The 12,642-nt window shown below is 49.9% G+C and overlaps 1 protein-coding gene across 2 annotated transcripts in view; it reads right to left on the bottom strand.

The window, feature by feature from the left end:
- Positions 1-12,582, bottom strand: part of ARIH2 (ariadne RBR E3 ubiquitin protein ligase 2) — a 34,628-nt gene extending 22,046 nt beyond the window's left edge. Inside the window, exons 1-2 of one of the 2 annotated variants that reach the window (XM_090022730.1) lie at positions 12,444-12,582; positions 7,554-7,901 (exon numbers count right to left, since the gene is read on the bottom strand). In XM_090022730.1, the coding sequence (XP_089878856.1) occupies positions 7,554-7,802 (249 nt within the window). In that variant the 5' untranslated portion in view covers positions 7,803-7,901; positions 12,444-12,582. Of the gene's footprint in view, positions 1-7,553; positions 12,349-12,443 lie in introns of those variants that run through there. The other variant, XM_090022731.1, reaches the window with a different exon arrangement.
- Between the last annotated feature and the right edge of the window lie 60 nt (positions 12,583-12,642).

Raw genomic sequence — 12,642 nt, 5'->3', positions numbered from 1 at the left:
AAGTGGTGCAGGCTCCTAGCCTGGGGATTTTTAAAAGGAAGTTAGATGAGCACCTTGCCGGGGTCATCTGACCCCGGTGCTCCTTCCTGACAAGGCAGGGGGTCGGACTAGATAATCTACCTAGGTCCCTTCCGACTCTAGCTACTATGAAACTATGAAACTTTGGGGGCATTTGGTGGCAGCTTAGAAATATGTCAGAGGAGAGCTTCAGAGGTTAGGCGAACAACAATTCACCAAAGCGCCCCAGGGGAAAGCCAGGAGCAATGGTTATAAACTGCCAGGAGGTTTCCGACTGGGTGTAAGGAAAAACTTCTTCACAGCTCATGCAACCAGACTCTGGAAGAGACTCCCAGCGCAGTGGTGCAGGCACCTACCCTGGAGATCTTCAAAAGGAGACTGGATGTGGACCCTGCTGGGGTTATTTGAACCCAGCAGCCTTTCCTGCCCAGAGCAGGGGGGGCTGGACCTGATGATTTTATGAGGTCCCTTCCAGCCCTAAACTTCCATGAAACTGTGCAAATCCTGCACATGCAGATAAACTGGCCAGCATGCTCACCCCATGCAGCCGTGTGCTGTGGCGGCCAGGGGCTGCCGAGGTAACTGCTGGAAACACTTTCATGCACTCTATAGCTAGTCTCATCTTGGTCTAACTCTGCCCTGCTGACGGACAGTTCGTCCTGCCCAGGACAGAGCTGGAATGTCAGAAGGACCAGACAGGGAGTCCTGGGACCCTGCTCCTCCACGCGGCTGAAAGTGTTAACAACTGAACCATTCCTGAGCTCTTTCCTCTGTACTGGCCATCACATCTGAGCAGCTGCAGCCTTGTCCCCGTCAAGTGCCAAGTCCCCTCTGGGACAGGAATTCTCTCTCTTCCAGGAATCCAATTCCTAGAAGCTGGAAAAGGGTCTTGTATTCCCTTAGGTCAGGCTGATAAACATCCTGGTAAACCAAGTTCTGCTGGGAAATCTTTGGCCACAGGCCACAGCAAACCTTGCAGGCAGTGAAAGAAGAGAGGAAGAAAGAAAGAAACACAAAGGCCTCTACTCAGCTGCTGCTGGTAGTAGGATGCTCTTCATGGAGCAGGGAAGATGCTCTCCTTCACTGGCCTCCACCTGACCCGGGGTTTTATGGCAGCTTAAGTAACCCAATCACCCTGAGAACCATTCCTGCCAATGCCACAACCCGACTGCCAGAGACTGGGACTCTGGTTTTTCTTTCCCCCATCACAGAAAAGTAAAAGTAATTTATGTCTGGAGTCAGATAAACAGCAGCCCCAGGACCTCCAGAGCCACTGCCCGAACCCTGGCTCATGAGCAATGAAGAGCAGAATAGATGAGGCCAAGTTGGACTCCCCCTCCCTGCCCCTCCTCAAGCTACAGCAGGAAGGAGCGAATCCCAAGGTCAGAGCCCAGCTGGGCAGGCAAGTATTTTCCAGACATGCTTGACTTTTGTTCCTGAACCAGAATGAAGAGCCCCGAGTAGAAGATGACCTGCAAAGGGAAATAAATGCCTGTGGGGCTTACTTCTGATTTGCAAGAGAGATCTGGAAGAATTTTTTTGCTGGGGAAACCAAGTCTCATATCCCTGTTTTTGTTGCAGGTTTCCTGGGAGAACTGAACAAATAGGGAAGGTCAAGCTACCAAAAGAAGCCAACAACTGGCCCAGTCACAAGCTCTTCTTAGGTTGTCTAAATTGCTTGATGGATAACTACCGGTACTTAGCTCAGGCTCTGACACTCCTGGCAGAAAACAGAGCTTTAGTGTGGCCCACATCGAGCACTAAACCAAACACCAGGCCGCCTAACATGAAATCCTCCTTAATTGACTTCAGGAACCACACTGTCCAACTTCTTTCTGCGAATCAGGACAAACTAGAAACTTGCTTTTTAGGAAAAGGAAAGTAACTTTTCTTCTGAAGTCGTATCACTCAGGGCTGGGGCTTTAACAAGAGTCTGCAAGGATTGCAGTAAAAACAAAAAATAATCACAAGAGTTGACACTCATGGCATCCCCATCCCCAAGACTGCAGCAGCAGTCACCCCAGTCTGCCGGCTCTCTAAACAGTCTGAAAGTGGAACCCAGCACAATCACAGCCCTCCCCACGGTAAAACCAAGCAAACACAACCTTTTCCAAAAAAGACCAGCAGATGCATTTTTTGCCTAGCAAAGCATAAAGGGAGCCATCCCCCAAGACATTCACCCACAGTTCTACTTAGAATTAATTTGACATTTCAGCCTTCCCTGACTACGTCTCCTTTGGAGGCAAGGGAAAGACCATTCCAATTCAGGCAGGGCTGACTCGCTACTACAGAGCAGTCCTGACAGGCAGCAGGGCGTAGCTATTTCTAAATCACAGGGTTTTAATCTACACCCTGTCACTTGCCCACAGGCATGCAGACACCTGACGTCAGGCCACGAGATTAGAAACATATTTATGAGGCAGAGTGCAGCTCAGGACTGATAAACACACCATGTGTTACTAAGCAAGTCTTGCAAACACTTCCAGTCCACAGCCTCGTGTGCTGCGTGCTCAGGAAGGGGATCCTGGGTGAAATCTTAACGCCTTCTCTGCACTTAATCTTCTTGCACTAGCCTTGAACTACCTGCTCTCCCAAACGTGGCATTATTTTCAGCTTCCAGCATAGGATCAGCAGAACCCTGGTTAAGCAAAGCCTGGAGTGATGCAGTTCTCAAACTGGAGTGACATGCCCAGGGCTTTCCAAAGCCCAGGAAAACAAACTCCAAGACAGACACCATTCAAACAGGCCATGGGAAAAGGGATTCAACAGACTCCTGATCTGGAGGAAAGGGTAGAGACAGAAAGCAGAAGGCAGGCTGCCCCTGCCCATGGGGCTGACCTGGATTACTCTTCTTGCATAAGAAAACTGCTGTGCAGCAAGACAACCAAGGTGCTGGGCTGCCCCTACATGTGGCACCAACACTCCTAGTGACACAGCCCAGGGCTTCTCGTGCCACAAGAAGTGCAGCTCTTGGGCCTCCTCCTCTGTGAAACAGTTCTTCTCTGACCTTGCTGGACATGAGGGAAACATGGGGAGGCAGACAGCTGCCCATCTCACCACTGAAGTGCAGCAAGCCTGCATCCATGTTACCAAGCAGGCATCAGCAGCTGACGGGGCAGTGTTCAAGACGATTTTGCTGCGACTAACCCTGCACTGCCTTCAAGCACCACCTTGCAAGGAGACCTTTCTGTTTTGTACCAACCGAACGGAAGAGAAGGAATGGGTCATGTGAGGAACAGCATTTCACGGCATGCAGGACAGCTCTTTAGAGCTGCTTTGCATTTGCCAGCCGCAGCACGAGAGCTTGACTGCATGTTTTAGCTGTTTTGTGCAGTTTCTACATTCATCTGGGCCAGCTGTAAGCTTGCAATGTGAAACTCCAGACTTGCAACAAGATTTAGACATGTTCAAAGAGCAGTTTCATCCCTCCACCTCCTGCCACCACCAAACTCATCAACAGCTGCACATTGAAACTGCTCACAGCAGAGCCATAGGGATACAAGCATTAGTATATACATGATTCTGAAAGGAGAGGGAAGGAGTGGGACACTGTTAGCCCACACATACAGCTTATCTTTGAGTCAAACTGAAAGTGGCCACAGCCCTGAGCAGCAAGGAACTGATGGGAAACCCTATTTCTTTCCTCGAATAGCCTCACAAAATGGTTCCATAAGCCAGGCCTGGGCTTTCCTACCAGCCCCATCATCTGGGCAGACACAGGTCGTCTCCCAGCTTTCTGGTATGCTGCATTTGGAGGTAATGGTTCAAGGAGTTTCATTTCAGCTCAGAGCAGTTTCTCTGAGCAGATACTGAAAGTTGAACTCCCAGGGTTTGCATAATACAAACATCCCTTGCCCCAACCCAGTTCAGCACATAAGCAAAACCCAGTTGTCTCATACTGGCAGATGACAGCATGGCTGTGTCATACCTGGAGGACAGAAACAGCGACAGGCAGGAGTGCTGCACCAGGACCTAGAGGTCTTGACTGGGCCTGGTGCCATGGGACAGACAGCAGGCTGGATGTCGAAGCATGGAGCTTGGCATGAGGACAGATCTGTGCGTCCCGACCGATTTAAGGCCTGAACCACTCCAAAATTACGCTTGGATACAACAGCAATATCTGGCACATGGAAACCCGTGCGATTTGAAAGTTGATTATTAATGTGCTGAATATGAAGAACTGCTCATGGAAGAGTCACTGAGCTGTCTGGCTGTTCCCTGCACTGGCCAAAGATGCTTTCCACAAACCATACAATAACGCTGTGACTAAAAGACTCATGAAGGGAAACAAACCATTATTTGAGACAATTTCCAGAAACAATTTGTTCATATGTGATTTCCCAGAAAGTCACTTAAAAAGACCCAGCAGGCAATCACTCTTAAAAGCAATCCCGCTCCTTTTTCAAGGTAATTCACTGCCTGTCAACAGAAAGAGATGCCTGTGAGAGTTCCTTCTAAAAAAAGAGGGAAAAATCCACAATGCCTTGGCCTCTACTTCTCTCTAAAAACAATGAGCTAAGCTCTGGCAACAAAGCCAGTCTTATAAAGTATCCTGAAAATACTATGAACTCTGCCAAGTTGTGATCTACTTGCCAGTACTGTGGTCCTGGTGGCAGCAGCAGTTAGCACTATTCTATGCCCAGATGTCTGCATAACTTTTGGCTATTATACATCAAATAAGGCTAGCCTCCTACACTGGCAAAGCCAGAAGAGTGTCAGGGTTCAATACCGGAGTTGCTTAAAAATCAGACTCTTAAAAGGCACCATGAAAGCACCCAAACTAGGGATCTCGAAGTCAGTGAGGGATCTTTAAAATCCCAAATAATAGGCAACTGTTTCTCTGTACCAATGGCAAGCCAGAGCTCTTTGGATTTAGCAGGTTTTATGTATGAGACCCCTGTGCCACCAGGCAGGAATATTATAATCACCAAGACCCCGGGACACTCCAGGAAACAAATCTGCTTCTTCATGGCTACAGAATTCTTGGATGTTTCTGCACATGCAAGATGCCAAGCACAGATGGGCTTAGTCATGCTATTTATTGCATGGGCTGTTGATACCAATGCAGCTCTTGGCACTGCAGCAATCACAAGACTGGAAAACATACCCCTCTCCCCTGTGCTTGGCCTGGGGAAGAATTCAGCAACGCAAATTACACACTAATATTCATAAGTCAAGAACAAGTCCCCAGTACTCCTTGCAATGCCAGGTTGTGACAACCTCTTTCCCCAGGAAATGTTAAAAATTGTGCCACAGACGAGAGGCATCTGATGTCATGTGCGTACTACCAATCTATGTGAACAATGCATCACTCATGAAGATCCCACAAAGACTGAACAATCCACTGTATGTTTCTGACTGCCCCGGCAAGGTCACCACTATTAATGCCGCCAGCTTAGTGCTACTTGTCCACAGAAATAGAAAGTTGAAAGAATTCTACCCGCTTGGATGGCACCAATACATCATGGTCACTAAGAGGCCCTACAAGCCATGTGCTCATAGCCAGCACTCAAAAGTATAATCATTAGCAAACCTGGAGTCACTCAAAGGAAGACTGGTATCTCCTATGATTCACTCAACCCAAAGTAGCTGATCATCCCTGATCACTGTAGACTCCATTCATATGTCCAAAGGCCAGTCTATAGTGTATAGCTCTGCCCCTCTAGTGGTGCACACAGCTAAGTGTGTGGTAGATAAGTGACATTTGCTGCAACCCAAAAGCCACGTGACTTGCTGCCATCATAAATGGAGCATACAGGCTTTTTTTCATCAAGTGTCAAGTGGACCAAAGTTGGCCAATTGAAAGGAATGTGTTTGGGTGCCTGTGGCTAGCTTCAGCAACAGCTAGACGAAGTCAGGCTACAAGCTGTAAGATACAGAGGGCTTTGTGAAGGAGGAGATAGTCACAAAGGTTTCTAAAGACAAATCCAGTATGCCTCATGCTGCAAATAGATGGACCTTCCAGATGGGAAGTGAACCCAGGAAAACAAACACTGTGAACCTAGACTATGAAATTAGAGACCAGCTTCAGACTGTCCAGACTGAAGAGCAAACAGCACTCTCATTCACCTGACTCCACAGACACAAGGAGCCACCTGGCATGGAGCAGAACAGCCCTTTTATACATATTTACTGATATTTACTGGTGCTGAGGGGTTGAGGTTCAGATCCCAGGGCCAGCCAACACCCCCCATATCTGCTTCTTTTTATCATCCTCCAGTAGCCAGATCTGTAGGGAGAGTGGGCCCAGAGGTGAAATGAGACTATTCCAGGCACAACCACGTCACTAAGAGATAGTCCGTGGGCACTGAGAGCAACAAGACTGGCATGGTGGAAAGCACTCCGCTGCCTCTGGGCCTACACGCTATCAATATGACAACACAGACTTTCTGGCCTAGAGAGGAAGATAATTCAAGGAACCTGGATCCCTCCGAGGCTCCCTCTCATCTCCGAGCTGCCAGTCTAATTCCAGTCTCAGATGGAAGGGACTGAAAATCGGCTGTCTAGCAGGGTTAGGTGGCTTATATGGACCACAACTACATCTGCCCAGATTCTAGTGACCCAGGGTCCCTGGCAGAGCCAAGTGTAGCAAAAGATGTCATAGGACAGCCTTGCCAATTGTGTTAGCCTGGCTAAAGCCTGGAAATCTCAGATACGAGGTTCTTCTCTCCCCTCTTCTTTGACCAGAGAGGTAGGTAGCTACGTTTGCCTGCAGTCGGACAGAAAACAGGGCAGTGGTGCACCTTGGAGACCCAGTCAGCTCAGTGCATGCCTCTCTGAACCAGTCAGTCTCTAAGTTGCCCTGGCCTGCCTTCCACCTCATCTTGAGCAGCAACTCTCTACTGTGGTGGCAGCACACTGGAAGTCACTTGCCTCACTGCTGATATGCACTATATTCCCAGCTGCAAAACGGGGGCAGATCACATCATCTCTTTAGAGCACTCAACACCAACCTAAAGGCATGGAAACCTCCTCTAGTGAGCAATCAGTCAGTACTGCAAGAGCTGGGGAGCTCACTCTGCACGGACAAATGGTTGGTAAGTGTGATGACAGGGGAGGGGAGTGCTGGGCATAAGATGGAATCCACTTTCGTGAAAGTCTGCGATGATTCCCTCAGAACCAATGTGGCAGAGTTTTGTGCAGGGACTGAATACTTAAGTACTTTCTGCCAGGCAGTTTCTAAACAAACACTGGTGCAGCTGTATGCATCGTTCAACTGCAGGCCCCACCCTTTGCTTCTCTTCTCCTTGCCCTCTCTTTAGGTAGGTTTAGCATTAGAGAGTTTGCTCATGCTGCTCAACTCCAAAACATTACAGGGAACAGATGTTTGGGTAAGCAGTTTCTCACTCACCTCTAGACCAGAATCAACACACAAGGACTGGTAAGTCCTCAGCATCAGTTGGGAACTACTGACCATCCCCAACAGCCCAGGGAGGTAATGGTCATTTCACTGCTCTGACTTCAGACTGTAATGTCTGCCTGCTTAGCCATGTAGCCCCATTTGCACCCCTCTGAAGGCAGAAACCTTTCCTCACCTTTAATGTGGAGGCCAAGCTAGCCATGCGCTCGTTCAGAGTGCCCTCCGACTCCCTGTAAGTCAGGCAGGTGAACTGATATTCCTCTGGGTCAAAGGCATCCGCTCCCTGCTGCTCCACGTCACTAGCGACCCCAACATAATAATCCTCAATATCCCCAGGATCCTCATCCTCTTCCTCCTCCTCACAGTTTGGGTCATAATCCTCTTCATTGCTGTCAGAGCCCTGGCTGTTCATGTCCACGGACATCTTAATGCCCTGTCCAACTAATGAACAGGAAAGCAACTGCAGCTTCTTTGTTCTCCACCACACCTTAGCGCTCTTTTGAATTCATCTGACTTCTGTCTCCTAAGGGGGAAAAAAAACAGATTTTTATTCTTGTGCTTCAGAAACTGTAACAGAGGCCTTGTCAAAGCCACACAGACACTCACACAGTCAGCAAGGTACTGGCCTAATGGCTCTAATAAAAACTAAAATTCTATGAGGTATAAGTCCATCCTGGATCAGCTGCAACTCCTGCATCTGCCAAAATGATGTACACCTCACTAGAGGGGCCAGGATGCTCTGACAGAGAAGACTTACTGTGCCACCTGTAAGAGCCCTTGCCAGAACCTTTATTCCCAAAGATGTTTTATCATCTGGGAAATGGCTGCGTCATCTCTACTGTATGGCTTGCTCAGGGATGTAGCTAGGATCCCGCTCCACACATAGAAAAACTTGTCCAGAGTCTCAGCAAGTCAGTGGAGGAGCTGGGAAGAGAATCCAGGAAATCCTGCCTCTTCAGGAGAGGCTGAGAATGAGCAAGGACAAATGTGGGGCTCTCCTCTGAACCCATGTAACATCCCAGGGCACTGACTCTGGAAGGCAGATCTTAGCACACCTCCTTGACTGGGGTCTGATGGACACGGACACAGTAGGACTTACACCTGGGCTGGGCCTTCTATCTGAAGAGGAAAATAAAACAGTAGTGAGAGTCTATTTACTTGACAGTCTCAGTAAAAATGAACATAATGTGTACAAGTGCCAGTGGTTGTTCCGCCTAACACAGATACCCCAAAGATTTAGACTGCTGTTCTGCAAAGGTGTCAGCTTGACCTCACTCACTTAGCTAGCAAGTCTTCTGCTCAAGTCACTAACCACCACACCATGCTAAGAATTACACAGGGTCATCAGACAGCACATGCTCGTCCATCCTCAAGTTACAGGTCTCTCTGTGCTGAAACAATCCCATTTGCATCTAACCTAGTTTGCTAGGTCTCCAGAGGGTCTGTGTTAGATACACAGAAACTTGACTGCAATGCTGTGGCTGAGTTTTACACATGATAGCAAACCTTTAGTAAGTTACACTTCCCACAGGAATCCCTGCTTGTGGATGTGGGGCATCCTGCATTTCTGTTTATGCAGGTGACTTCAAGGCACTGGTATGTGCGTGCCAGGTGGCACATTACAGCTGCTGTGGGAATCATGACTTTAAAACACAGAAGATCTCAGCTATATGATCTCATTGCTTTCTCCCACCCCATTTGTTACCTGATTTACAAGCACTGGATAGGTACCACAGAGCAGTCAGGAGTAGACTTAATCTGAGGTACTGTAGTCATTTTAGCAAACTAAAACCTCCTTCAGTTGGAGAAGCTAATTGCATCAGCAGCCTTCTGAATCCTGCTTTTCATGCCTAGAGCATGCCTTATTATTTCTTGACCATATATAATGTACATCACATCCAAATGCAGCATAGCACTTGTTTCCCTCTAAAACCAAGAAGGAGCGACATTTAACAATGAGAACACTTAAGACATGGCAGGACCTTGCTTTGCCCAACTGGAAGAGAAAGTATTTTAAGTGACAACTGTCAGTAAGCAAAATCCCCTCACTGCAGCACTGAGGAAACATCCACGAAAAGGCAATTCAGACAAGCATCTCCTTCTCCACTGGTTATCAGGTCCAAATCCAAATCCACCAGGTCACCACTTTGAAAAATCATTCACATAGCAGGCACTGATACAGGGTGGCTGAGTGCCGTCAGCAACCCATCTCGCCACAGCAGGAGAGTCCTGAGGCTTCCCTATGTGGAGCTGCAGAGAAGAAGGCTGGAAAACACTGCTGTTTCTGGGAAGCAGGCTTGGGATCCAGGTAGCTAGGCTTCCTTTCTTGCTGGGTACGCACTTTGTGTTCTGTAAACAAAGACCTCTTGATTGGGTATTCCTGAACCAATGCTGGGTTCTGGTTTGGAAAAGTCCAAAGCAAACTCATACTGTCCGTCCATGAGCTCCCTCTGGTCTCCTTACAGCCAGAGGAGAGGGCAAGGCCAAACAGGGCCATTATGATCAAGTCTGGCCTCAACTTCACCCACTAACACTGACCTCAAACACACAATTTCAGCCTGGAAGAAGATACAGTCTGGTGGAGCTGAGGACCAGCCCCCAAGGCAGTCTGTAAGGAAAATGGTTATGCTTTAAAGAAATGCTTCCAGAGCCTGAAGCACAGGCCCATTTCAGCTGGCACATCCTAAAGGACCCCATACACAGACAGACATCACGGGTCAGGACAGCTAGCCATGCTTGTACAGCGAAGGAGGACAAACTACATTGAAATCATGGCCCACGTACAACCTCCACGCACAGCAAGTTCCCAACACACTGGATGTTTTCAGGGATATGCACATAAAGTAAAGGCCTCACATAGTATTACAGTTGTCTCACCCAGAAGAGGGACTGGGGTGTGAAAGAGGTGAGGGGCAGTGACATCTGCCTGTGCAACCATCGGTATGCACAAGTGTAACAACTCCACAGGCAAACCCAGAACATAGGGGCATGTTCTAGTCACTTGGAACAGGCCCATTAGTAGGGTATCAGGTTTCAAAGCCATGCTCCGCTGAGATGGATGAGGGTTCACACCTCTTGGAACCATCTCAAATCAAGACACAAACAGATCCAGGCACTTTCAGCAGCTCTTGGGGTTTCTAACACACTCTGGGGACTTCACTTTGCTTTAAAAAAAAAGTCACTTGCATTCTTGGGGGAAGATGACAACAATGGCTTCCACTTCCCACATGCCCCTCCTTCCCCGTTACCAATACGCATGTCTCTCCTTCTCCTGGTCCTGCAGCTACGCCTGTGTGCCTCCCACCTTCTCAGCGTCTTTGGTCTTGTCTGGCTTTCTTACCATTTAAGTTAGCTTTGCTCACTTCCATCCTCCATTGCTGAGTCCCGCCTCCCTTTTCAGCCAGTGCCAGAACAAACAGTCCACAACCACTGCTTAAACTCTTCTCCAGCTCCACCATGGATCCGGTCTTGCCAGCAGAATTATTTTCCATGGGGTCTCCTGGCTGTACTCTAGTATCTCTCCTTCATCTTTGTCTTCTGGACCCCTCTGTGGCATTGGATAATGCAGTGACAAGTAACACCCACCCACTTGAGCTCTCAGATCTTGTTGGGAACTGATGACAGCGTCCTGTCTTGATTCTCCATCCGCCCTACTGAGAGCACCTTTAACTTGTCTTCCTGGTGGATGCTCTTCCTTCCCTCTGCTGCCTTTTCAGCAGGTACCCCTGCAGGCACTTTCTCCACAAGTGACCTCATCATCTCGTATAGCTTCCACCATCATCTCTGAGCTGGTGAGCTGGAGTCTCAGTCCCTAAATTTCCTCCCACCATCCAATCTCAAAGCTCCACCTGTGCCTCCAACAGCACCTGGATCACTTATCACTCTACACTTCTTTCGGCCAAAAGGCACCGGCAGACGCTGTGGAGACAGAGATGGAGGCTCCCAGAGTGTTTGACATGTGACATGGCAACAGAGGTTGATCTCCAAAGTTACCTTGACCAAAGCCAAACTCCTACTCCCTCCTTCTCTGCTCCCCAACTTTGACTTGCTTTTCATGTCCAAATTCCTGTAGCAATCTTCAAGACGCTTATAGTTCTATACCTCCATACTAATCTGGCCTCTTCCTCTCCCCTCTGCTTAGCCACCATTAGCTTCTAGACACTAATCATTTCAAGTACAAGCATCCTCAAGCATTCCTTCCGCAACGGACCCAATACACAATGTTCTCCTGGCGCTGCTTTGCAACGCCACCAGCCTCATTTAAAATCCTCCCAGACCCCATCATAAACTTCCTGCTGGTCTTGTGTAGACCATGTGCATCACACTCATTTCTGCGGAGAAACAGGAGGAACGAATGCTAGAGGCAAATGCTGTTGCAGGGAAGGCAGAGGGGAGCAGACAAATGCAGCAGCTGGCAGAGGAAGGGAACAGACCTCACGTAGCTTGCCCAACTAGTTGCCTCCCTTCCTCCAAGCTCAGCGCTGTGCCGTGCCCACCAGCTCCTGCAAGTGCTGCACCAGGAGAGTGCCGCGCCGTCCACCAGGCAGGAAAGCCCTTCTCCAGCCCGGCAGGTTCAGGCTGTCACGGCAAACAAAGGCTGCCTTTACGCTCTGCTTTTGCTGGCCCCTGTGCTTACAGCTCTCGGTTTTCTCAAGCAGCAGCACCCCACTGGTGCGATCACTGCCTTGCCCAGCAGCTCGCTCAGCTCCCTGGGCACTGCGGGCAGGCGGACTGCCAGCCGCGGGCTGGTGTCATCGCGGGCAGCGCTGCCAGCTCTGGGGCGCCCAGTACTCCAGCTTGACTACACTCTGGCACGCACGGCCCATGGCCTCCCAGAGAGTCCAGTGCCTGTTCCACACGGCGGGGATGCCACCACGCTTTTGAGCGACGGTCCTGCCTCAGTCATCACGGCTGCGCCTCCGGCCGCTGCTACAGGCCCCGCTCCGCACCTGCACCAGCACCAGCCGCCTGGGGGGAAAGAACCCCCCACCCGCCAAACGGGACCCGCCCCACCTCATGCCCCCCCCAGGACCCTCGGTTGGGGCTCTGCCCCGCCCCCGCTTACCCGGGGGGCGGGGGGCACGGGGCGCCGGGAGGACGGGCGCCGCCGGTAGAGGGGCCGCTTCCCCGAGCTCCTCCCGCCGGGCCGCTACTGCCTGCGCACCGGAAGCGCCGGGGCGTCACTTCCGCCGGGGAGAAGAGCTGATGGAGCGCAGGCGGCGTGGGACGTACCACCCGCGCGTGGGGGAGGAGGAAAGGGAACC

Source organism: Crocodylus siamensis, chromosome 11 (genome assembly GCF_052110815.1).
Source record: "Crocodylus siamensis isolate JL-2025a chromosome 11, ASM5211081v1, whole genome shotgun sequence".
Taxonomy (NCBI): domain Eukaryota; kingdom Metazoa; phylum Chordata; order Crocodylia; family Crocodylidae; genus Crocodylus; species Crocodylus siamensis.
Note: the sequence above shows the minus strand (reverse complement) of the source record. Positions and strands in the feature narration are given on the sequence as shown.